The 25834-nt window shown below is 35.5% G+C and overlaps 8 protein-coding genes across 8 annotated transcripts; 3 read left to right on the top strand and 5 right to left on the bottom strand.

Annotated features, from left to right (window-relative positions):
* The first annotated feature begins 4 nt into the window (after window positions 1–4).
* Window positions 5–4063, top strand: MONOS_9205 (uncharacterized protein). Its single transcript, XM_067879682.1, has 7 exons — window positions 5–148; window positions 287–411; window positions 488–573; window positions 652–849; window positions 958–1114; window positions 1175–1293; window positions 1454–4063. Exons 1-7 carry the CDS (start codon window positions 6–8, stop codon window positions 3383–3385), a joined length of 2760 nt encoding a protein of 919 aa, XP_067720072.1. The 5' UTR covers window position 5; the 3' UTR covers window positions 3386–4063.
* Window positions 4064–4083: 20 nt separating this feature from the next.
* MONOS_9206 (putative DDRGK domain-containing protein 1) lies at window positions 4084–5575 on the bottom strand. Its single transcript, XM_067879683.1, has 2 exons — window positions 5484–5575; window positions 4084–5418 (listed from the first exon to the last, which is right to left on the bottom strand). Exons 1-2 carry the CDS (start codon window positions 5553–5555, stop codon window positions 4267–4269), a joined length of 1224 nt encoding a protein of 407 aa, XP_067720071.1. The 5' UTR covers window positions 5556–5575; the 3' UTR covers window positions 4084–4266.
* A 199-nt stretch (window positions 5576–5774) lies between these two features.
* On the bottom strand, window positions 5775–6320 carry MONOS_9207 (putative Zinc-binding). The gene is made up of 2 exons (XM_067879684.1): window positions 6166–6320; window positions 5775–6048 (listed from the first exon to the last, which is right to left on the bottom strand). Exons 1-2 carry the CDS (start codon window positions 6298–6300, stop codon window positions 5941–5943), a joined length of 243 nt encoding a protein of 80 aa, XP_067720070.1. The 5' UTR covers window positions 6301–6320; the 3' UTR covers window positions 5775–5940.
* Window positions 6321–6327: 7 nt separating this feature from the next.
* MONOS_9208 (putative Histone chaperone asf1-B) lies at window positions 6328–8533 on the bottom strand (the record flags this gene model as incomplete). Its single annotated transcript, XM_067879685.1, has 9 exons — window positions 6328–6585; window positions 6647–6724; window positions 6784–6942; window positions 7062–7177; window positions 7354–7366; window positions 7786–8034; window positions 8090–8284; window positions 8366–8452; window positions 8513–8533. 9 exons carry the CDS (start codon window positions 8531–8533, stop codon window positions 6463–6465), a joined length of 1041 nt encoding a protein of 346 aa, XP_067720069.1. The 3' UTR covers window positions 6328–6462.
* A 141-nt stretch (window positions 8534–8674) lies between these two features.
* Window positions 8675–10675, bottom strand: MONOS_9209 (putative Phosphatidylinositol transfer protein beta). The gene is made up of 6 exons (XM_067879686.1): window positions 10585–10675; window positions 10415–10526; window positions 10122–10313; window positions 9992–10060; window positions 9592–9915; window positions 8675–9360 (listed from the first exon to the last, which is right to left on the bottom strand). Exons 1-6 carry the CDS (start codon window positions 10647–10649, stop codon window positions 8935–8937), a joined length of 1188 nt encoding a protein of 395 aa, XP_067720068.1. The 5' UTR covers window positions 10650–10675; the 3' UTR covers window positions 8675–8934.
* Window positions 10676–10872: 197 nt separating this feature from the next.
* MONOS_9210 (putative 40S ribosomal protein S6-1) lies at window positions 10873–12590 on the bottom strand. Its single transcript, XM_067879688.1, has 4 exons — window positions 12554–12590; window positions 12399–12463; window positions 12163–12329; window positions 10873–12092 (listed from the first exon to the last, which is right to left on the bottom strand). Exons 1-4 carry the CDS (start codon window positions 12557–12559, stop codon window positions 10957–10959), a joined length of 1374 nt encoding a protein of 457 aa, XP_067720067.1. The 5' UTR covers window positions 12560–12590; the 3' UTR covers window positions 10873–10956.
* Window positions 12591–12643: 53 nt separating this feature from the next.
* MONOS_9211 (long-chain acyl-CoA synthetase) lies at window positions 12644–15519 on the top strand. Its single transcript, XM_067879689.1, has 4 exons — window positions 12644–12845; window positions 12918–13644; window positions 13730–13861; window positions 14034–15519. Exons 1-4 carry the CDS (start codon window positions 12672–12674, stop codon window positions 15197–15199), a joined length of 2199 nt encoding a protein of 732 aa, XP_067720066.1. The 5' UTR covers window positions 12644–12671; the 3' UTR covers window positions 15200–15519.
* A 396-nt stretch (window positions 15520–15915) lies between these two features.
* MONOS_9212 (uncharacterized protein) lies at window positions 15916–20217 on the top strand (the record flags this gene model as incomplete). The annotated part of the gene is made up of 3 exons (XM_067879690.1): window positions 15916–15988; window positions 16044–20020; window positions 20200–20217. 3 exons carry the CDS (start codon window positions 15916–15918, stop codon window positions 20215–20217), a joined length of 4068 nt encoding a protein of 1355 aa, XP_067720065.1.
* Between the last annotated feature and the right edge of the window lie 5617 nt (window positions 20218–25834).

Below are 25834 nucleotides of genomic sequence, written 5' to 3'. Positions count from 1 at the left end.
ATTTAATGAGCGATACTACGAAAACAAGCAGTGGTGAATTAGGAAGACCAACTCGAAGCCGTGAAGCTCAAGCTCTTAGAATTGGTCCTGCTGTTCATCGAACCACGATCGACGAATCACTGATTCGCGATGCAGAAGATCGTAGAAAGTTCGTTTTTCTTGTTGATAATGGAATTACATTGCCAATCATAATTAATTTCAAAACACACATCTCTTTTAAAAATAATTATCTTAAAATTAACCATGAACTTGAATGTGGATGCATTCTGCTATTCAAAAATTGAAGACTTATGCAGATGACAGAACGTGAACGAGAATTGGAGCTTGCCAAGCGTATCGAAATAAGAGATAGCCAACGTGAATTTGAGGTGCTTGAACAAGTTTCAAAACGCAGTGCAGAATCTACAACAGGTTAAAACAAATAATTTTTTCTTTTTGTTTTTAATTTTTTTTTTATTTCTTGAAATTTTTTTATGTTTTTAATTAGGTGGAAGAACGTTTGCAACAGTTGCTGGAGCATTGATGGATTCTGAGATGGAGCGACATCGAGCTGCTGAACGGAAAAAAAGGGAGGTTAAAGAATTTGGCAACTTTTTTAGAAATTTGAGTTGGAATTATCTTCAATAACATAAATGCAACTTTCTGTATTAGCAAGAAGAAAGGGCAAGAGCAAGAGAACGCCAGTCTGCTTCTGAGATCGCACCCAAGCCAGATTTAAATGAAACCACAACTGGTGGTTTAATCTCTTCTCTTTCAGCAGTATCAGATGCACTATCAACAGGAAAGGCACTTAAAATTAAAGTTAGTGATTTCCAACAATGCATTGTCACTCGTGACATGGTCGATGAGGTAGATAACTTTTATTTAATATTAATTAAATATGAGTTATTTAAACGTTGACTTGAACCCTTTAATTGATTGGGGTTCTCTCCATTCAATATTTTTTGTATTGAAAAGGTTGTTTATCTTTGCTTGGACAGCCAAATGCTCGTGAGTCAAATGCTTGTTGGGCTTTACTGCAGAATAGCTTCTGCCGACAAGACAACTGGTCGCCATTATGTGATAGGAGAGATTCACTCAGTCAGAACGATCGCTGGAGCGAGTCCCGAAGAAGGTATTTTATTTATTTCTGCATGTGATAACTTTTGACAACCCTTTTTACGCCAACACGAAGCACCCAAGCCATATGTGATCAGCCGGCATCGCAGTCTTTTGACAGCTCGTGTGGCGATGGCTGATGGGCAGAACAAAGATTGCACTTTTAACTACTTCTCCAACACTCCCGTCACAGAGGTATGCTTATAAGTTGTTACTCTTCTGCTTATTCTGTTTATGCGAACCTATTGATAATCATTGTGATTCTGAATATATTTAAAAAATTTCAATCTATTTGTCTTTTTAATTAAATGTTGTTATTACATAATTATTTAATTATTGCTTTTATTATTCTAAGGGAGAGCTTCATGAATGGATCAAAGGCATCGAAAGTGTTGGGCGAGAGCTGCCAACTGCAGTTGAGTTGAGGAGCCAGCGGCAGCGTCTGAACGAGAAAATAGCGCAGCAGCGCGAAGAGAGGAAAGCAGCGAAGATGAATGGCTTTGGATACAACGGCCAAGGCGCAGCAGGCAGTGGAGAACGACCAGGCGATCGCAACAGAGAGATTAAGGACACGAGCATCATCCGGATGAAGAAGAAGATGGAGCTGCAGGACAAGCTGCGGATAGCGCAGGATGCAGAAGATGTGCTTGTCCAGATGGAAGTGCAGAGAGAGCTGGACAGCTTGGAAGAGGCAGAGGAGGCATTCATCAGCGAGAAGCGCGCAAAGGCAAAGGCGTCGAACGTGTCACTCGCAACAAAGTCGATTGAGATGGCGACGCAGATCAACCTCAACACGCGCAGACAGCTTTTGGAGCAGAACAAGCGGATGCACTCTTCTTCACAGTCTTCTTCTTCGAGTGGAGGGAGGAGGTCATCTTCTCCTTCTTCTTCGGTGCAGTCTGGATCGAGCGGAGAGAAAGATTGGAAGGCAAAGTCAGAAGCCAGGCGGATGGAGCACAAGAAGCCCAACCCGTTTCAGAGGATTAGGACGCTGCCTGTGCAGATGTTTGACCCTGGGAGAATGAGAAATTCGGATGAGATGATGAGAAAGAAGAAAGAGGAAGAGGCAGCAGAGAAGAGAGCGAAAGAAGAGAAGCAGAGGAAAGAGGAGGAGGAGAGGGCAAGAAAGGAGGCAGAGGAGAACGAAGAAGAAGAAGAAGAGGCAGAAAGACGAGAAAATGAGTTTGAAGCGCAGAAGATGGAGGAAGATGTGTTGGCTGAAGGGAAGATGGAAGCTGACACGAAAGACGATCAGGAAAGAGCAAACAATGGAGATGAGAGTGGAATGGGTGAAGGAATTGAAGATGAATCAGCAGAAGCCATCAAACAGAACATTGAAGATCTGTTTGGAGGAGATGAAGATGAGTATGAAGAGGAAGCGAATGGCAAAAATGCAATCAATTCAGGTTCAGACGGAATGGGCGAGGGGAATGTGAAGATGGACGAAGCACAGCTCAACGCTGCCTTGGATGCCAAGCTGCACGAAATTGATGATCTGTTTGGAGGAAGCGAAGAGAAGCCAGTCAAACGATCGTCGAGCCAGCCGCTGGAGTCAGAAGATGTCAAGCCACACTCGACAGACGAGGTGCGAAGATATCTCGTGGACGACAAGGAAGATCTGCTGAGTCAGATCTCTCAGTCGACCAATGCCCGCTCTTCTGTCTCTCCTTCTCCCACTTCACCTTCTCTCGAGTCATCGGCATCCGCACCTCTGCTCTCGTCGCTGGGGCTTCTGTCAACAATGACAAGCTCCTCAAGCAATCTCTCTGTCTCATCCAATTCTTCCTCAACTATGTCACTTCCAGCACTTTCTGCTCCTCTTTCTCCCTCTGCTGTGTCATTCTCCTCGTCTGACTTGGAGAAAGAGCACGACTTTGCTGTCGATCTGAACATCTCCTTTGATGCTGGGAAAGAAGGCGATGCACTCGACGACATCACCCTCTCTGCAACAGAGCTGCTCAACTCCACAAAACACCGCCCGTCTCTGTTTGGCTCTTCCAAGCACTCTTCACTCCACGCGCTCACCGGAAGTGCTGCAGGTGGCTCAGCATCTGGGTCCTCCTCTCTGCTGATGAACAATTCTGGCTTAGAGGCAGATGTCCCACTGATTGGAAGTCACATGCACCCCATTGCCCACAAATATGCACTTCCTGGCCATTCGTCACTGGACGACAAGCACGCACAGAAAAAGGCGCACAAAGCACACCATCAGCACACGCACACACACACCCATCCACACACACACGCAGAGAATTCTGAAGCGAACACACAGCCATCTGTTGTTTAAAGTATTGCTGCTCATTTATCACTTCTGTATTAATAATGAGACAGTCAATTTTGAAAGGAAAAAGAATAAAGGCCTTTCAACAGTATTTCATTCTCTTCAGTTTATTTTCGGTTCTTTCAATCCTTTGCTTCGTTCTGTTCCAGATAGTAAGCCAACTACTGGTAAACTTCACTTCATGAAGCTAAGCTTATAAATGAACTATCATTTTGTTCATTGATTTAATTTATGATTTCGCATAATTTTATTTGCTTTTTTCTTTTCTACTCATTCACTTGCCTTGCGCGCATTGATTTTAAACGGATATTCAACTTTTTAAAAAGAATATACATAACTTCGGCTGCTGGTTCTGGGAGAAGTGAATGAATGTGAAGGTGCCAATCGGCACTTTGAATATTTTTTTTTATCAGTTGCGAGAATCACAGGCAAAGAATAGACCTGTCGTGCAACCAGACAAGGAATGATGTTGTCTGTGTGCAACATTAGGCGAGAAGCGTCTTTACAGATCGACTTTACATCTGAGAGTTGAAAGCAGTTGTGACACATTTATGTACATTTTTTTGTTCTTTTTGAGTTTTTGGCTTATATTTCTGTGTGTTAACTGATTGACTATTTGATTGTTTGTGATATATTGCATTTCAATCAAGCAAACAATGATTTCCATTTATTTGGATATTCAATGAATAAAGTTAAAAATTTCCTTTTTTTATTTTTTTAAATGACATTTTTAATGAAAAAGTAGCAAATGCTCTCAAGAATTTTAAGTTTCTTTGAGGAAAAGAAAAAGAAACCGACGAAAAGTTTTATAAAAGAAATGATGAAGTGGAGACAAATAGTTAAAAACAACCATCGTGTTAAATAACTGCTGAATAATCTTATGATTTTCAATTTCCTGCTTCTTTCTCTTCGTCTTCATCAACCTCACTGCCTCCATCTTCACTTCCTTCGTTCTCGTCTTCATTCTCTTCTTTTCCGCTCTCTTCGTCTTCGTCTTCATTATTTTCACCATCTTCAGTCTCAATGCTATCATTACCTTCTTCTTCTTCTTCTTCTTCTTCTTCGTCTTCGTCTTCATCATCATCGTCATCATCACCTTCTTCATCTTCTTCATTTTTGCCTTCTTCTTTTCTCTTCCTTCTTCTCTCTTCTCTTTTCAACGTTTCCTTCCTTATTGATTCGCTCAATAAGTCATTTGCATATTCCGTTAGCTCCACAATTGAAACTCTTCCTTTCCTTTCAACCCATTCTGCTATTGAATTAAGCTCTTCTGGTTTGAAATAGATAAATTTCCCTCGATCATCCAGCACTCCTGTAAGCGACCCTGATGAAAGCAGCGAACTAATTCGCTCAACTGCATCGGGAGCAGAAATTCCAAATTGCGTGGCTATCTCTTCCATTGATACTGTCCGTTTTTTTGCAACAAATCGAATAAAAGTTGATATTTCATTTCTCATAACTTCCTCTGCTTTTTTTGCTTCAGTTTGCGCATTTCCTTCATCTATTAATTGAATTTTGTGCTTTTCCTTTTCGTAACGCTGTCTTTCTTTCTCTCTTTCTTCTTCTATTTTTTTCTTCCTCAATGCCTCTTTTTTCTTTTCTTCTTCTTCTTCTCTTGCTCGACGTTCATCTTCTGCTTTCCATTTTTCTTCTTGAATTCGTTTTTTCTCTGCTATTTCTCGCTGTAACGCTTGATGAGCTTCCTGCTTCTCTCGTTTTTTTTCAAGTTTTGCCAGCTGCTTTGCATTCATTTTAACTTGAGTTGCTTTCGGTTTGGGAAGTGGTGCTTGTTCGTTTTCTCTATTTTCATTGCTTCCTTCTTCAGATTCTTCATCTGATTCCTCTCTGTTCCTTGATCTTTGCTCGGCAATCCTTCGTGGAGGTCGACGAGCTGTTTTTGCATGCGTGGGAACAGCTCTTGGTGCGGGCAATCTTCTTGCAGCTGCTTTTGCTTGAGGTGTTGATGCATGCTGATTGCGAACAGTTGGAAGGGGATGTTCTCGAACATTTCCCGTTTCTTCATTTGTATGTTGTTCATTCTAAATTGTTTAAATAAAGAAAAAATCATTAAAAAACATTCAAAGCTCATTGTCAAAAGGCAAACATCATCCACGGGATCATTTGGATTTTGAAACCTGCAAGTAAAAAGCTTGATAATTGAAGAATTTATCCCCATGATTATCTTTAACAAACAATAATGGGCAGAAATGATATGTTTTTGATAACGAAATAAAAATGAAAATGAAAAATGAAAATTTATCTCATAATATTGTATATTACAATTTGAATTTCAAGTATTATTAAATAAACAATATATTTCTTCAGAAATCCATTAATTCTTATCATTTCTTTAAATTTTTTCAATTTTTTAAATTCTTTAATAAAAAATACATAATTATTTAAAAATAACTATTTATTTCTACCAGTTAATAAGAAATTATTCTTAACAAATAAAAGCGTATGGGTGTTTAAGGTTCAATAAAAAATTATGAACAATGCGAATGGAGAGAAGTTTTCAACAAGTTGTAAACATCTTTTTTGAATTGACGTATATATACATATTATGCTGGGATATGGTCAGGGAAGCAATCATGTGCAGTGTAAGTCGGGTGACGACTCTCAGCATGTTGTCTCATTTGACCTTCATTTGTTGTGCACATGAATGATTGCTGTTATTATAATAATAACGAATGTATAATAAAAAGAAAATTGATATTTAAAAAGTTAAATACAATCATTGTTAGATTTTCTCTCTAAAAATATTTTGATCACAAATTAGATTAAACCTTGCACTGTTGGCAAATAATGTTTTGCGCTTTGGCATTTGATTTAAGTTGACTTTTAGCTTTGCTACCAGTTTGAGCATGAGCAGCTTTTCTTTCTTGGGCTTTTTTAGCCTTACAGCCGTTTCCTCCTCCCATCGATTTGATTTATCTTATTAAGGAATTGATCGATATTAACAAATTTTTTATGTTGGTTAAATGAAAAATGATCACTGAGAAGTGCGAAATGAATGAAACAAAAAGACTGACCCTTCGCAAAAAATAAAATGTATATTTTAAAGAGAAAAATAGTATTAACACTTATGTTGATTTGTCTTCTTCCATTCCTTTTGTATCTTTTCCATCAAATTCTTTTTCTATTTCAGCTAATTCCTCGGCTGATGGTTCTGGAGGAAAATCTTGCACTTCAGACCCAGGTTCTCCCTAGTAAATAAAAAGAATAAAACATTTTTGAAAAAAAATTCAAAAATACTTTTTTCAATACCTTATTCCAATTAATTTGAAATCTGGTTATTCTTGGTTCATCAATGATAGTCCTTGTTATTTTTGAGCAATCAGGCGTCTTAAGGATATGATTGATCAAAATATATACAAAAATATTAAAAAAAGGATAAAAAATACCTCAGGTGGTGTTTCAGCCAATATTGGATCAGTGTATTCGTTTTTAAGATAATAGCCAACGCGAATAAATTCTTGTTCGCGATAATGGCAAGAGAGAAGAATTGCTGTTACCCCAATAAGATCAGAATTTGGTATTTTACTTGGATCAGGAGCGGGAGCCTGATATTAGCAGTTATTAAAAAATTGCATATTTAAATAGATTTTGCGTAATTTGAACAAAAATCAAAATTTACAAAATTTTACTGTGATTATGAAATTTTTTTCAAAAAAATACACACTTGCAAAACAAACATTGACTTTCCAAGCGCAACTGGACCAACAAGTACAGATTCTAATTCTTGATCATTTGCAGTGCTTTCTGGTGACCCAATATACACCACTCTCCATTCAAGATCTTAACATAAACATAAAAAGAAAATGAGTTCTTTAAAAAAAGAAACAATTCGAGTAAATTTAGAACAAATAAAAATAGAAAATGGAAATATTTGTTTCTTATGATTTTTTATCGATCAGATTTTTATATCATGCAAAAAACAATCTCAATATTTAAATCTCATTTCTCTTTCATACCATCGCTTATAGGCTTAAAGCACTCAAAAGATATTTGAAATTGAAAAGGATTTAAATATGCGGTGGGATTATTTAAAATAACGACATTTGTAATATCCACGTTCATCTTTCAACACAACAAAAAAATGATGTCCCATTACTTTTAAAAATCATTGTGATTATTAAACGAATATGAATGGTTTCGATATTTTTTTTCCGTAATATTTTATATATACACAAGAATTAAAAATAAATGAAATGTCTTCAAAAAAAATATAAATGATATGATTTATCAAATATTACTTAGATTATTTAGCGTGGCTTTTCAAATTGAGGAGGGAAATATTTCTCAGGATGTAAAACAAAATCGATATTGGCTGAAGCTGCCAAAATTAAATACACTAATAAAGAGCTGACAAAAAGCACCAAAATTATTTTTATCGTTTTTGAAACAAATGAGCATGATGATTTATCAGAAGAATTAGTTGTATTTTGGTTTGAAGATGTTGTTTGTTCAGCTAAAGGAGATGGAATAGATTGTGATTCTTCTAGTGTTTCAGTTTTTGAAGAAGATTTCCCTTTTTCAGTCTCAACAGATTTTGAATTTTCAAATGATCGAGAAAAGTCCTCGCCTTTCAAACGTTCAGAAAGTTCAATTGCTTCTTTAAGTCGATTAGCAATTTCTTCGGGCTTTATATTTCCCTTATAATAATAATTTTGAGAATGGTCTTCATTTTATTAATGAAACAAAACATACACTTGTTTCGTGCGGCTTTTCTGACTCTTGATTTTCAGTAAAAGATGAATTTTCCGTTTTACTATTTTGCATATTGTTTTTTAAAGCATTGTTTAACAATTCTGCCTTTTCTAGAGCAGATTTGTGCATTTTTTCTTTCATCTTTTTATCATATTCTTCTTTTTCCTTTTCTTTCAATGAAAGAAAATTTAAAAACTATTCAACGAAAATTAAAAAAAAAAAAAAAAAAAATACATTATATAAATATTTCAAAATATTTGGGGGTAAAATTCAAACATCAGCAGTAGTCCCCGAAGGTTTTGAAACTTCAATGTTCGTGCGTTTTTGTGCTCCAGCATGGACTTGAAAGTTTTTCTTTTTACCCTGATTTATTATTCATGATGACTGTTTTCAAAATAAAACAAATTGATAAAAAAAGCAAACAGATAATGAATTCTGACTCATAAAAATTGATCAATTCCCTATATAGAATATTTTGAAATTTAAAATTTAACATTTTCACAGCATTTCATTCTAATCGTTATAAATGAAAGCTAGATGTTTGTGGGGTATTATATTTGTGATAAAAATGCAATTACGGTAAGAGCAAAATATGAACAAAGTCATATGCTGAATTGTCTTTATTGAGTGAATTATAAAAATTATAAAAAAAATGAAATGAGTGAATACTAAAAAACAAGAAAATAAAAAGCAAACATTATTAACATATTGAAAAGAGTGATTTAAAAAAATCAATAAAACAAAAGACAGCATAAAAATAACTATCCACTGTCTCTCTACATATATCTTTTTTTGATTTCCCAATCAATTTTTCATCGCATCATGTTATCATTAAATGGAAATATTTACTCTTCTTTTTTCTCTTCATGAATTTCTTTGTCTGCGCTGTTCGCCTCCGATGCAGACGGGGCTGATTGTTCTGTTGAATCCTTCACAGTCAGATCAGCTGGATGCTCTTTGTCTCCTGTCAATGTTCCAGAAGCCTCTGCTTCTGGTGCTGTGTCAGTCTTTTGAACTGAAATTGCCCCTGTTTTTGACTCATCAGCTGGATCTGAAGCAGAAGAAGGGGCAGTCGTGCTAACAGGAGCTGCTTCAGAAGGGTTTGCAGAAGGAGTGGCAGAGGAGGAAGGCTGCTCTGATGAAATGGCTGGGGCTGTTGTGTCTTCAGATGGCGTGGCTGACGACGGCGCTTCTGTTGCAGATGGCTGTGGAGTGGCTGTTTTCTCTTCTTCGTCGTCGTCTTGAGGAGCAACCGGTGCTTCAGACAGACCCTTTTGTGATATCATTCAATTGATTAATCATTTATCAGAAAGGAGAGAAGGCGCATATTCAATTAATATTGAAGATTTTGATCAGCAAAAAAGATACAAAAATACAATAAGAATTACAAAAAGAAAGAAAGAAAGAAAGAAAGAAAGAAAGAAAGAAAGAAAGAAAGAAAGAAAGAAAGAAAGAAAAATCCATAAATTAGCAAAATGATTCCAAGCTATATGTTTAGAAACCTTAATCGCTGCCTGTTGCTGTTGCTTCTCGAATGCACGCACATCGTCCATGGTCATCCCGTAATACTCGTCAATCCAGCAGAACTGCTGTCTGTGTGCATTTCCAAACACATTCTTGCAAAGCGACGCCGCGTAATTCTCCACAATCGTCTGGAGCCCAAACCATTTGAAGTGTAGCTTCATCACTTTGTAAGCTGTCATTACTGGCCATCCTTTTTCTTCTGCTTTCTCCCACCACTTTGGCGCAAGAGGTCCTCTTCCTGTTTTTGCAGATTTGAAAACAGTGCAGTCTTCGCTGCATTTGTACTCTTTTGATTTTGTTTTCTTTCAATTGAATTATAATACATATAATTATATATTCAATAAATCACAAAGAATAGAAATTATAAAAATTGCATACAACTTTGTCTCCAAGATCAATTACTTCAATTTTTCTCATTTTCAATTCTTTATCCGTCAGTTTAAGGGCCTAATAACGAATTCATTAATAATTATTTTTGCAAATGGTTCAGATAATAAAAATTTCGCACATTATCAACGGGCCCTGCTCCTTCAATGTGCATTGACTCTATTGTCAAAGAAAAATCTTTCTTTAGCCATGGATTTGTATACATAGTTTTCGTATATGGAAAGGCATTCCACGATTCTTCTTCCAATATCAAAGCATTCTTTGGGAGAATTACTCGTAAGAATTTTGGAACCCTTGATGCAATGTGCATGCGCTATGTTCATTAAGTTTCATTCGAAAATTCAAAAAATTTCAAAAAATAAAGGCAAATTACAAAATACGAATGATAAAAGTTATGCATAAAATAAATAAAACCTTAAAAGTGTAAATGCCATTTACTCCATCCTTAACAAATGGCTCGTTTTTAAGAACTTCGATACCATCACCTCCCCCACTGTTTTGTGCAGACGCTTTTGCAACCATATATCTATAACATTTAAAAAACAAATAGTTTCATTATTTAGCTTTTAAGGTTCGCTGCAAACAGTTGGCCTATAAGAAACTCATCCATTCCAATTGGCAGCTGTGTCCTGTATTCCACGATCTTCATGATGATTAAAAAAATGCTGATCTCTTGCCATTAATAAATCTTTAATCCATTTTGTCAATTTTTCAAACCTCAGTACTGGCTTATAATGAAAAGAATCAATAATATTTTTTCACATATACGTTCAACAGCATATCAAGAAAAATTATGACTCATGTTTGCAGAATGAATATGCGACTCTCGTTGCACATTTCACAACTTTTCATGTGAAATAAAAATACATTAATTTTATTGTATGCGAAATAATTTTAGTTTGTTGAGATTGACGTGCATTTAAAAAAACAACTATCCAGCCAAAATCAAAAAGCGTTTACTTTTTCTTTGGCGCAGATTTTGCTGCTGCTTTTGGTGCAGCTTTTTTAGTTGTCTTTGGAGCAGATTTTGATGGAGCTGGAGCTTGTTTGGGTTTTGGTGAAGCCTTTTGAGATGCTTTTGGTGCAGCCTTAGGTTCAGCCTTCTTTGCAACTTTTTCAGTTGCTTTTGATGTGGATTTTGGGGCTGCCTTTGGAGCTGCTTTCTGCGCAGTTTTTGGAGCTTCCTTTGCGGGCTTGGCTGCTTTTGTTGGTTTCACTTCTTTTGTTGCTTTTGTGGCTTTGGCTGCTGCCTTTGGTGCTTCTTTTGTTGCAACTTTCTTCTCAACTTTTGTTGCTTTTGTAACAGTTTTTGGTGTTTCCTTTGTTGCCTTCTTTGCTGGAGCAACTGTCTTTGCTGGGGCTTTTGTGGCAGTCTTTGCAGATCCCTTTGTTGCTTTTGATTTCTTCCCTGATTTCTTGTCGAGCTCAGCAAGCAAGATTGCTGGCAATGGAGCGGCTTTGTGTGATTTGTCAACATTATCAACATCGTATTTCTTTGTATCAACTTTTTGGGCAACCTCAACTTTCTTTGTCTTTGGCTTCTTTGGAGCAACAACGTATTTCTTTCCTGTCTTCTTTTCGATGCTGGCAATCTTTTTCAGCCATCTCTTTTTGGCTTCCTTCTTCTCCTTCAACTTCTTGAGTTGCAACTTCTTTCTGGCCTTCTCAATGGCTTCCTTCTTCTTCTCATTTCTCTTCTCAAGAAGCATCTTCTTGTAGGCAAGAAGCTCTTTTGTTGTCTTCTTTGCTGATGCAATCTTCTTCTTTGCGAGATACTTCTTACGAGCAATGCGAAGTGGAGTGATAAGTCTTTGGATCTTTGGTGCCTTTGATCCTCCCTTTGGTAACTTCCTACGGATAACATATTTCCTCACATCAGCTGTCTTTGGCAATCCGAAGAGTTTGCGGATGTTTCCAGCTCTTTTTGGTCCGAGACGTCTGGGCCTTGGCTTGTCTGTGATTCCTTCAATGTCCTTTGGTCCCTTCTTTGTGATGACCAAATCCAAAACACAGATATCGTTGGACACAATGCATCCACGAACAGACTTTCTCTTTCTCTCTCCTTCTCTACGTTCACGGAAGCATTTATCACCTAACCGTATTCAAATACATTTGTTCAGAAGTTGATCAATAAAAAAGATAATTCAAGAAAATGTCTATACCTTTCTTGAGGATAATACGAACACGATTTGCAGACAAAATACCCTGTTTCATTGGGAATCCCTGTTTGTCGTTTCCGCCAGAGATCTTGAAAATGTATCCTTTGAATTCTTCACCCAAAGCACTTCCATCAACTTCCTGACCCATCTGCTTTTCCATGAAGATGTGGCTAAAAGTTGCATATAGAAAAAACGCAATAAAACTCATATATCAAAAAGCTTTGGTGAATACTACAAACATCTTCTGCTCATCGTTGATCTCAATCAACTTTTGCTGCCCAGTGGCTGGGTATGAAATATTGAGCTAAATTTTTCGATATGAAAAAAGATAAATTTAAAGAGTAATTATATTTCATTCGAAAATGAATGCTTTTCGCTTTCATGAGTGGCAAACCTTCATTTCTCAACAAACAATTTTGATCTAAAAGTGATCACAGGGGCATAGTTTATGTTTTCAAAATAATAAATATACTTGTTTGATCAGTTAATTATTTTACAGTTTTACCTTTCTGATGAGTTCAGATACCACAGAAATTCATACAACAAAAAAATTAACTCCTTATTCTCGTTCTTATTACCAAATTGAAGGACTGACTGTTCACAGAATTTTCAGGGAATGCGTTGCAAAGTATTCAAATAACGATTTTCTAGGATTTCGTCAGCCTATACCAGGCAGTAAAAAGAAGGTTTGAAATAACTCAATTAATGGAGATTTCATTTTTTAAAATATATATTTTTTTATTGTTCTGTGTTTTCAGGGTCCATACATTTTTATGAAATATAAACAAGTTGGGGAAATAGTTACATGTTTTGCTTCTGGACTTAAAAAACTTGGATTAGAACCAAATGACAAAGTTGGTATTTTCATGAAAAATTGCCCTGAATGGTCCGTTACAGATTACTCTTGTGCTTCGCAGAGTTTAGTGTCTGTGCCAGTTTATGATTCATATCAGGCTGCAGAGTGCCAATTTATTATAATTCATTCAGATATGAAAGCTATTGTTTTAACGCAGGATAAATTGGAATTTGTGAAAGAGATCAAGTCATCTGGAAAAGCACCCTTGCTCGAGCATGTGATTGTTGTTGATGATCCTTTAAATCCTGATGCTCCTCGTCCAGAAGGTGCATCATATAAGTTTTCAGAAGTGGTGGCACTTGGAAAAGCCAATCCAGTTGAAGATCAGCCACCAACACCTGATTCAATTTTCACTATTGTTTACACTTCAGGAACAACTGGAACACCAAAAGGAGCAATTATTAGCCACAGAAATGCTTCTGCTTCTGCTGTTCAATTGATGTCCCGAGCTACACCACCAAAAGACGGGGAGCAGGATTATCTTATTTCATATTTACCACTTGCACATATTTTTGCTCGAATTCTTGAAATTACAATTCTTCAATTTGGCTGCGGAATTGGATTCTTTTCGGGCACAATGACGACGATCAGTGATGATATTGCTACTCTTCGTCCAACAATTCTTCCTGGTTTGCTTTTTCTTTTCCTTATTTGTTTATTTAAAGTATGTGGTGGGTTGTTGTTTATAATTTTGACAAAATTATAATAAAAAAGGTGTTCCTCGTGTGTTTTCCAAAACATATGCAAAAATTCACAGTCAAATTGAGGCAGCAAACTTTATGAAGCGCTGGGCCTTTAACGTCGCATTCAATTCAAAGCTGAAGACTTTGAAAGCAGGATTTCCTCGTTTGCTCTTATTTTGTTCTAATGCAAGAGAAATTATGTTGACTTTTTCTTTTTTTTATTATTTTGTTTATTAATCTTTAAAATTTCAACAATAACATAATTTTTGTGATTGCTAATGGAATGATAATGTTATGATCTGATGCTTCTCTTGTGGCATTATCGACATCTTCAGATGAGAAGGCAGCACTTTCAGACTATCTTGTCTTCAACCAGATCAAAGAGAAGATGGGAGGGCGTGTGCGACTGATCTACAACGGTGCAGCGTCTCTTCCTGTGAACATCAGCGAGTTCATCTCAACCTGCATGGGATGCATCATTGCTGAGGGATATGGCCTCACTGAGACAACAGCGTGTGTCACGTGCGGGCAGATCACAGCCTTTGACAACGGGTCCATTGGTGTGCCCTATCAGTTCTCTGAAGTTCGGTTGAAGTCCATCCCAGAGATGGACTACTATGTCACTGACAAGCCGTATCCGCGGGGGGAGATTCTGGTCAGAGGGCCTCAGATCTTCCAGGGATACTACAAAGACGAGGAAGGCACGAAGGAGGCGTTTGACGAGGACGGGTTCTTCAAGACAGGAGATGTGGGGATGTGGGTGCCTGGCCCGTATCTCGACGACGACGGGAAGAAGCAGCCGTCGCTGAAGATTATTGACAGAAGGAAGAACATCTTCAAGCTGTCGCAGGGAGAGTTCATCTGTGCTGAGCGTCTGGAAGAGGTGTTTGTGGAGAAGAACGAGTACACCCGGCAGATTATGCTGTATGGCCCATCGACAGCATCTGCGCTGGTGGCGTTTGTTGTGCCTGAGTGGGATCTTCTGCTGAGTGAAGAGAAGAAAGAGGAGACTGGCTCTGACAGCTGGGCAGATGGCGCAGTGAAGAGATGGAGAGAAGGGAAGGCTGGTGCTGGGAAGCAGGAGCCAACAGTTAGCACTGCAGATTCTGATGCTAAATCGGCTTCTGCCTCTTCAACATCATCATCTTCTTCTTCTTCTGAAGCATCAGGTTCTTCAGACACATTCCACTGTCAGCTTTCGCTCCGCCAGGCGCTGCAGCACGACCCAGCTGTGATGAGCTTCTTGCTGAAGGAGCTGAAGAAGACGAGCGAGGCCAATCCAGACAGAGTGAGAAGGTTTGAGATTCCAAAAGGAATTGTGCTGTGTGAAGACGAATGGACTGACACCAACAAGTGCCTGACTGCTTCCTTCAAGATGAAGCGTGAGTTCATCAGGAACAAGTACAAGGAAGACTTCCTTACACAACTGAAGGTGATCGAAGAGGGAGCAGAGAAGGCTTCTGCTCACTCATCGTCATCGTCCTCTTCTTCCTCTTCGTAGGCATCTGCAAAAACACCTTCTTCTTCTTCTTCAAAATAATGAATGAAGAATTGAATTATAGTTATGTTTTTTTGGAAGTTTTATAAGTAGAATAAACTCTTTATTTTTGGTTTCATTTCATTTAAAAAACAATGATGGAATTTTAATCCTTCTTTGTACACTCTAATCTTTTTCGCATTTATTGATGCTTTGTTTTTGAACATGTTTTGCCTCTTTTAATTCGTGTTTATTTCGGTATTTTTTGCCATATCTATTTGTTGTATTTTCTATTCATTCTATATTTAATCCTAACAACGAAAGCAATTGTTCAATTTTCTTAATATGTTTGCTTTGTTTTTCTGAAAAAAAAAAATCAATAAATCTCAAATGTTTGTAATGGAAAAGATCACAAATTTGAATGAACGTGCAAAAGAAAATTTTAGAGGCATCAAAACAACTTAAAATCTGTTTGATATTATATGTTTTTTGTTTTATAAATGTTTTATTGTGACATAATTCATCTGCATTGTTTTTCATACCAAATAATACGAATTTATTAATTATTGAATTTTGCTTAAATTGGGAACATAAAATTCTGAACACAAAGCACGAAATGCAATAGAATTTGTATGTAATCACTGTTTAATGAATTTTGATATTTTTCTAATTTCGTGCATTTTGATTGACAGTATTTCAGATGGATACGTGCTCTTTTGCAGCTTGTTCCCGAGGACGATATGTTCGAAGTATTTTCATCTGGAGAAGTTTTATGTGAATTGGTTCAATTGCTTTCAGACGCGTATTATGAAGGTTTTATTGTCTTTTTTGATTTTTTGTCTTTTAAACTTCTTTTTTATTATAACAGAACAAGAAGCGTTGGGAAATTCATTAACGTCGCCCAAAAAGAAGATTCAAATTATTGGTGTTCTTTCTGGAACCCAAACAGAGCGTCCTTGCGTTCAGAACATCGAGAAAGCTTTGAATGTGATTTGGGCTCGATCGCCTCATGTTAAAAATATGCCGACTCCACAACAAATATATGTGGGGGACTCGGGTCCCACAGTTTCTTTGATGCGAGAAATGTTTGATATTTATGTAATGAGAGGGATTTGGTCTCGTGCACGTGATATGTTTGCGTGGTATACTGAAAGATGTGCCCATTACGGATGGGTTCTTCCTCCTCAGCTGCACAAAAAAGGAAACTTACAACTGAGAAGAGATATATTTTCATCTGGAACTGTTATTTGCATGGTATGTCTTTCATGTGGGGGAGGCAAAGAATGGGTGCCAGAAACCTTAGAAAAGCAAGAAAAGGAATCTTTGTCTGACAACTCAGAAAAAGAATGTGGAACATCATTGCAAAATGAGAAAAACGAAGAAAAAGAGAAAAAGAAAATACTGAAATCTTCGAATCAAACGCAATCTACTCATTCTTCAGAAAAAAGCAAATCAACTCCATTAGCTTCTAGTTCATCGTCAGCTCCTCCATCTTCTTTGTCTGCTGTGTATGGCCTGCCTTCAACAGAGAAAGAGCGCATGCACAACATCCAGTTGGCTTTGACATCTTTTGCTCACATGAATGTGCCTGTCTTTGTGATGCCAAATGAATGGATTGCCCCAAGTTCTTCAAAAGCGCCTTCTCAAACAGGATCAAAATCTTCATCAACAACAGCAACTGCAACAATTGATTCTTCTTCTGGTGCTGTTTCTGTTTCTGCATCTTCTTCTGTTTCCTCTTCCGCTTCCGCTTCGGCTTCAGCTTCTTCACAATCATCTGTTGATCAAACCCTTTCTAAATTGCCAGCTGCTGCTTCGCTGTTGCGAGAAAAAGCTAAAGAGATACGTAGATCAGCGCAGGAACAGGCTGATGATGACATTCTAATGTTCCAACTTGATCTCATTTGGAGGCAGCTTGTTGACAGCGTCTGCGAAGAAGACGAGGAAGAAAATGAATCCTCAATAAACAAAACATCGGCAACTCCAAAAAATGCTTCCAGAAGCGCAGCAACTCAGCTGAAAACGCCAACTTCTCAAAAGAAAATTGCGCAAAAAGTTGCTGCTGTGTCAGATGCTTCTCCTTCTTCTTCTTCTTCTTCTTTTGTTTCATCTTCTTCCAAACCTCAATCTGTTCGACAGACAACAAGTGACAAAATCACTTTTAACAAACTTGTTTCAAATGTGAGGTTTGCAGATCAAGAGAAAGTGTTGCAGAAGGTTAAGGAACAAGAAAAAGAGAAAGAAGAAGAACTGAAGAGAGAAGAAGAGTTGATGGCAGAAAAAAAAGAAGATGAGAAAGAAGCAGAAGAATCGGAAAAAGCTGAGCAAATGGACAATGAAAAAACACCTCAAGTCAAAACTAAGGAGAGCAAAGTGTTGCGCACACCAAAACTCAACAAGACAAGCCGTCCTGTTTCAACTTCTTCTGCTTCAATACTCCGCTCATCTGTTTTGGCAAACAAGAAACAAAGTTCTCCTTCTCAATCTCTTTCTGAACAACCAAAAGAAACTGGAAGTGAAGCGTCTACAACACAAAGTGCAATAAGCGATCATCCCATTCAAACACCACAAAAAGACAAAAAGACTCCTTTGAACAGAAGAATTCCAACAAGAACAGTAAAGCCAAAGCAAAAGAGTGATGACAAAAAGCCATTAGAATCAATAAAAGAAGAGAAGCCAAAGAAAATGGAAATGCAGAAGGATGGACAAAATCTTACAAGAAATGAGGTTGTTGAAAAAAAAGAACAAGTGGAAGAAAGAAAAGACACAGAGAAAACATCAAAATTAAATAGCCAGCCTCCCGCAACACCTTCAGCAAGGCCAAAAGTTATACCCACAATTAAGCGGAAAATAGTGAGCAAATTGAAAGAGCACGCTTTGCCTCAGACACCAAAAAGCAAAGATTCTTCTTTGCAGCAAGAACCGGCAACTGAATTGACAAAGCAGAACGAGCAAAGCAACTCCAAAGCAGAAAGAACCCCTACAAGTCAATCGAAACAGCGTCCCTTTTCTGTGCAATCTTCTGCTAATCACACAAAAACAGATGAAAAGGAAATATCAGTAAGGCCATTCTCTTCATTATCTATGAAGCCGAAATTCAGAACACCGATTCGTCGTCTGGCAAACTCGTCAGAAAAGAAAACACCAACAAAAGAGGATGCCAACAAAAAGGATGCAGAAAAGCAATTGACTCAGGCAGCGCCTTTGTCAAGCCAGAAGCAGGAAAAAGAAACACAAAAGGAAGTGAAACAAGAGACGGCCAATGAGAGGCCGAAATCGCCTCTGATAAAGGCAACTCCTGCGAAGGAAAGAGGAATGATACGAAGCAAATCTCCGATTTCTGCAAAAAGACCTCAACCCAAATTTCAGAGCAATCGTCCACTTGCAACAAAAAGCAAAACAGAAAAGTTGGCTTTGGCAAAACGTGCTCCTGAAAAGAGACAAGATGCACCAGAGAACATGTCAATGAAATCAAAATCTGAAAAGCACACTGAAGCATCAAATGACGAGCAAGTAGAAGGAAAGAAGGAAGAATCCGAACAAAAAGTAGAGGAAACAAAACAAGATTTGGATTTGGAGAAAGAAGAAGATGTGAATAACACAACTCAATCAACTACAACAAAAGCAAGTTCAAAATCGGAAGAAGACATATTTATGATTGAAGAAGAGAAATTGGAACATAAAAAAGAGGAAGAAAATGAACTGCAGATGTGCAAAGAACATAGCAATTCGAAAGAAAATTTAGAAAAAGTTGAAATGGATTCTTTTGAAGAGCAAAGAGACTCTTTTCGAGAAGATCGCGAAGATGAGAAAGAAACCTCCTCTGAGGATGAAATGTTGGCATTTACGATCGAAGAAATTGGATCTAAGAAAGAAAATAAGGATGAAGACAACATAAGCGAATGGAGAGATGAGCACGTTTTCACACCAACGCAGCTAGCAACAACACAAAATCTCAATTCGAGTATTCATTCTAGCGATTCTGAGGCAGATCCATTTTCAGCTGTTGAATTGAAACAAACGCAATCTTCGTTCATTCAAGATGCTACGCCACAGCTTGAAGGCTCAGGGTCACTTGATTCTGATGAAGTTCTTCATTCTTCTTTGGAAGATGATAACAATTTGAAATCTCTGCAAGGAGAAATAGAAAAATCAAACAGTGTATCGAATGATGATCATTTTGATGAAATTGAAGCAGAAGAGATTTCTGCTCCCGTTTCTGAGTCATCTCATGCTAACCAGCGACCTTTGCAAGTTGATAAAAGCGCTTGCATCAAAAGGATGGAAGAGAAAGTGGACAGACTTTTTGCGAAGAGAAAGGAAAGAACGAATTCTCTTCCAAAAATCGACATAAAATCAAACATGCAATCAAATAATGTGCTGCCTCTGTCAATGTATTCTTCTCTTTCCGTTAAAAATGATCTCAAACAAAGCGATGCAAACAACACACTTTTAGCTTCTTCAACTGTATTTTCTCAACTTCCAGAGAATTCTGTTTCATTGCTAACATCCTCACAGCCTGTAAATATGCGCATAATATATTCATTGGCAGATTCAGCACACTCCGAAAAGAAATACAGTTTTGAATCCCAATCCACATCTGAAAAATCAGATTCAGATTTAAGATTAAAAGAAATGGAAGGAAATATCATCTCTTCATCGAATTCATTTGAACATAACTCCTCAACAGCACCAGTCGAAGAAAAAGGTGAAGCTAAAATGGGAATGATTTGTGATGATTCTTTAAATGCGCCAAACAATGAAAATAAGACTTTGCTGATGAATTTAAATTTTGATGTTGAAGAACCAATACTTTGCTTTACAGAACGCAATGAAGTAAAACCAGTTTGTTTTCGCTTAAGCATGTGCATTTCTTTAATATTAGTTATTTTATTCAAATAATGTGAATATATTCAACTTATAAATCTTTGCATGCTTTTAGGTATTATCAATTCCACTTTCCTTGATTTGTGATGTCTGTTCATCCCAAAAATGTTCGAGTGTAATTCAACTATCTTTAACAGGACAACATGGAAAGCTAAAAGAAAGATCAGATATATCTTCACTTGAGGTGCGTAATATTTCCATTCTTAATAAGTTTTATATGTTGTATTTGACTTAATTTGCTTTTTTTTTTTTTTGTTTTTTGTTTTTTGGTGACTTTTTTATGAAACCATTTTTGTAACATTTTTAGATAAGATTTCCAACTCATTCAAGAGCTTTGAGCTATGAAAATTCCCTAAGAAGGTATCTTCTTCACAACAGATTGCTTCAAATTGGGAATGAGACTCCTCAAATGAACGAAAATGTTGAAATTTCATCCGAAAAATGAGCAATAACTACGATTATTCAACATGCTTTTTCTGGAAATTTGATCCGTTTTAGAATGCACATTTATAAAGTTTATGTGATTGATGAATGACCCTTAGATAGAGCCAATATCCAATTTTGATATCCTTGATCCAATTAACCCAACTACCGAATTCCCATTTTCCCAAAGCCTTTGCAGATGAAAGCGTTTGAATTGCTCCATAATTGAAGTTTGTAACTTCAATAAATAATGGTGCATAACAAAGTTGAAATGTTAAAAAATTTTACAACTGATTTACAAATTTTTTAAATGAATCACAATTTACAATTTACAAAAATAACGAAACTGCACGTGGTTTGTTAAAGACAAAATTTTTCTTATTCGTAATTTTTCAATGTTTCCAATTATTAAAAATGCGAAATAAAGTTATATCTGTTCAAATCTTGTTCTGAGCAAAAAAATTCCTCGATGCCGGGAATCGAACCCGGGTCACAAGAGTGAGAGTCTTATATCCTAACCGACTAGACTACATCGAGCTTGTTGAAAAGACAATTTTACAGTTAATGCTTAATAAACATTGATTTTTGTTTTTTGGTTTTCAAAATCCTTTTAAAAATACAAAACATTATATTTTTTTCGCTTTTGTGCAAAAATCGATATTTTCTTTTCAATATTTTATTTTGAAGTTATTTTTGTTGTTGTTATTTTATTCGAAAGAATGTTGCAAATTGAAATATTGAATCATCATCACTCTAAATAGCAATTGAAATACATGTGATAATAAAACAAAATTATTATTTTATTTTTTTATTTTTCTTTGTGAGATACAAATCAATTTTAAATTGAATTGTTTGTACAAAAAATACCGGATAAGATTGATTTCACAATAACCACAAGAGGAATAATTCTGTAGATTTTCCTCATAATATATCTTACCAATACAAACTCATTTGAGATGAAAAACTTTCAAAACTTCATCGTTAATGCTCAGAAAATTTTAATTATTATTATCTCGGAGAAATAGGATTTTGAGTTTCTCCGATTTTTCGATATATATTTTCTCTGAGCACAAATGAAGCCATGTTGAAAGTTTTTCATATCAAATGAGTTTGAATTTGTGAGATATATTTTGAGGAAAATCTACAGAATTATTTCTTTTGTTGTTTTTGAGATATCGATCTTGTCCGGATTTTTTTTGCACAAACTGTATTTGGAAAAAAATATTCGAGACGAATTAATTATTTTTTGTTGTGATATAATTGTATTTCTAACGTTTTTTGCTCCAGATGAAACTTTGGCAAATCATTGTGAAGTATTGAAGTTGTTGGTCAAAATGATCTTATTTTGATATTCAAACTTGAAAATAATACTTAAACTGATTAATAAAAAAAATTTTGACAATTGTCACATATGTTACAGAAATTGCACAGATTTTACTCTTGTGTTTTGATAAAGATTTTTTCTGACAAAAGAAAAAAAATTCAATTTCATTTTCACGAATGATAACAAAATACATATTAAACTAAACCTGAGTGACGTGCAATAAGTTTTGTTGTCACGTCCGTCAGTGAATTAAGTTCACGTCAGTGGTTTTTTTTTTTTTTTTTTTTTTTTTTTTTTTTTTTTTTGTGATAGGACTCATTTTTTTGAAGTGATATATAAAAAATAAATAACAGAATTTATGCATGTTTTTATTTGGTTCACAAAGATTATGAAATGATCATGAAATCCCATAGCTGCATCACATGTTATATGAAACTGGATTATACTTTGAAATGTCATGTTATTCATGTTCATTTTTTTAATATGTGTATGACCAATGTTCTTTTCGCGAATGATTTGAGTGTTTTTTACGAATATTTCTTCCATCGATACATTGGTGAATTCGATATTAAAGGCAAAATGTGAAATTTTCGAAATGTAACATTTCTTCGAATATTCAGGCAAAGACTGCAAATTGAAAATTTTAAAGGTGTGCAAACATTCCAGAACAAATTTAATTCATTTTTTTTGTTTTTGAAGAAATATATTCCGAATTTTAACTCTACGATGAGGAGGAGCAGAAATTGAAAGTTAAAGAAATAACAGTACTGATGGATAAGATGGATTAAAACGAATTCAAATCCATTTTCATAGTTCTATTGTTCAACAAAACGGACAAAATAATAGTAGAAAAGAAATTGTCAATTGAAAATGCAAATTTGTTGTTGAAGCAAATTGGATATTTCAATGTGTTGAATAAAATAAGCACATTTGAATTGATGGCATCTTCATTGAATGAAAGATTCGAGAAGATAGTCATTGATGAAAATGAGAAGAAAGAAAAAGAAATGAAACGAAAAGAGTCTGATTGGTCTCTGCGAATGATATCTTTTGCTGAATGATAAAAAATTCCTGATTAATTAATACCAATTTGCGTTCTTTTTTATCTGAATGCTGCATTGAACAAAATGATAAGTGAAGAAGCTCAGAAAGAAGTGGAAATAGCTTTCTCACCACTTTCCAACCTTGGCGTACTTGACGTTTGAACATTTTTGTTTTCTTTTTTGTACATATGTTTTTTTTTCCACATATATTTTTATTTGTTTTTCGAACAAAAACAGTGTTTGAATGAAATCAAAGAAATTGTGCTAAATCATCAGAAACATCATAATCTGACTCATCTTGCTTATCAATCAATTTGGCTTTATTTGACCTTCAGATTGGACTTTGACAAAAGCTTTAAGAAAGAGTTTGTGATTGAACTTCATTTTTTGAGAGAGGCAAAAAGTGAACTGGAAAATCTAATGAAATGTGTTGATTGGAAGAGAAAAGAAGAAAAAGAAAAAGAAACGAAAGAAGAGATTGTTTTGAAGAGATGGATCACACCATTGAATCATTGTTTTTACAAATTCAAATTGTGGAATGAAGAATATGCTGGGCTAATTGGCAGAATTGTTCAGGCATATCAAGCAGTGAAAAATAATCACAGTGAAATTCACGTTAGTTGCCTTTTTTTCTTCAAAAATGAATCAGATAAACAAAACGTGAAATTTGATTACTTATTGAAATGAAGTGTAATTGATAACATTTTGGAGGAGATACAGAGTCCAACATTGGATGGCAAAATTGCAATTGCATTCTTGATATTTTTAATGAAAGCTTTGAAGCCATTTAAAGAAAATGAAATTTACGAAGAGGAAAAAATGAAATGAAGAGTCGAAAAGGAAAGTACATGAAAAGATGGTGGAAGAAAGACGAAGATTTCATTGTGTGTTTTCGTGGAATATTTGTTTTTCTTAACGAAGAAAATGATAATGATAAATTATCGTTCGATATTTCTTATTTTCTTGAAAATGCTTAAATATTGAAAACTCATTTATTGTGACTCAAATTTTTCATTTTTTCCATTTATTTCTTCATTTCGATAAATTGAAAACAGCTGGTCTAATGTTTTTATATATTATTTTATTATTTTTTATAAAACGAATTAAAAAGGAAAAAGAAGAACCTTTGAATGTTCACAATAATGAGAAAGGAAGATTCAAGTTAGATTTGATTCCTGAGTTGCTTTTTTGTTGCGTCCGCCTCTTCAATCTCGCCTGAAAGATTCTGATTATCAATTGTTCCTATTCATACCAAAATATTCACATCAAAAGTTATGCCCACATTTTTGTTCATTTTCATTATTGCTTTGCTTTCACTGTTGGGAAATATTTGGGCATAATCGCGTTATATCGGACAACGAAAATTTCAGTTTTTTTGTGTCTGATTTACTTAAATATGTATCTAATTCATTTTAAAAATAGTTTTAAAGCGCGGAAAACGTTTTGTCAAAAATAAAAAAATGTTTCGAAAATATCACAATTTATGGGTATGTTCCTATTTAGGGTTATTGAAAAACAAACAATGATCAAAAATGGCATATCCAAGGGAAAAGAAATATTCTGTATTCGGTAAAATTTGTACATTTATAAAAGAAGAAACTGCATGGGATTGGTTTTTTCATCACATTCTGGAAGATAAAAGTCCAGATTGCAGAATTCATAAGAAAAAGAAGGTTTTAGTGAAAGAAGGAGCAAATTATAGGTATTGGACATGTAGAAAATGTGCAACAAAAAAATCAGTGTACAAAGGAACTAATTTGGAGAATTCAAAGTGTGGAATTAATAAGTTTTTACTCATCATCTTGTTTCTTTGGCTTGGGATTTCTCAATCAAACATTCAAAAAATGCTTGATTTGCATGATTCAGTTGTTGGCTATTGGAGCTGTGTGTTAAGATGTGCTTGTATGGATTTTATCAACAACAATCCAATCAAACTGGGAGGTGAGGGGGTTATTGTAGAGATTGATGAGTGCGTATGGAGACGAAGAAAATATAAAAGGGGGAGAAAGAAAAAGCAAATTTGGATTTTCGGTGCGATAGAAAGGACAGAAAATAAAAAAGAAATCAAGAAGAAATTCATCAATATAGTTCCTGACAGATATGCAAAAACTCTTCTTCCGATAATCAGACAGCACATTTTGCCAGGCACAACTATCATGAGTGATGAATGGAAAGCCTATTCATCACTGGAAGCATTCGGATACATTCATAAAACAGTCTGTCATAAGAGAAATTTTGTTGATCCTCTGAGCGGAGCTTGTACAAACACGATAGAGGGTATGTGGTCGCATTTGCGGGGGTTTTTCCCAAAACATGGTGTTAGAGAACGGTTTTTGGGGGATTATCTAGCATTTTGGATGGTGAAAAATACAAAACAACTCGCTTTTCAAGATGTTGTACACATGATCGTTTACAGAAAGGAAGAGGAAATCGAAGAACAAATTTTGGAAGAACAGGATAAAGAAGAAGACGACGAATTAACAGATGAAAATATTCCAGATATTGATGATTTTGATTCTTCAGAATCTTCCAATGAGAAAAAAGATGAATCAACAGACAGCTTGGGATTATCTGATGGTGCTGATGCATCGGAATGGGTGGATGAATAATAACAATTGATAATTTTTCTATTTTTCGATTTTTTTCATTGACCCACAATCATTTTTTTTTTGAAAAAAGAAAAATTAAAAACTCGATTTTGACAAACTTCCGCGCTTTTTTAATATCCAAAACATTAATATATATGAATAATAAACATTTCTATTTGCATTAAAATCAATTTCTCAATGTCCGATATAACGCGAATTTGCCTTAAAATTAATTAATAAATAACAACAACTATATACAAAGCAATATTTTTGAATGATCATCACTTTCATTTATCTTTTTTAACCAACCCTTAATGAAATAAATTTTTGATCAAACGTCGGAATTTTTTATGATATCAAAAAAAATCACCCATATGAGAATTTCTCTACAAAC

The sequence above is a fragment of the Monocercomonoides exilis genome (genome assembly GCF_001643675.1).
Source record: "Monocercomonoides exilis strain PA203 chromosome Unknown scaffold56-565389, whole genome shotgun sequence".
Classification (NCBI taxonomy): Eukaryota; Preaxostyla; order Oxymonadida; family Polymastigidae; genus Monocercomonoides; species Monocercomonoides exilis.
The sequence above is the reverse complement of the archived record's forward strand: the minus strand, read 5'-3'. Positions and strand labels throughout refer to the sequence as shown.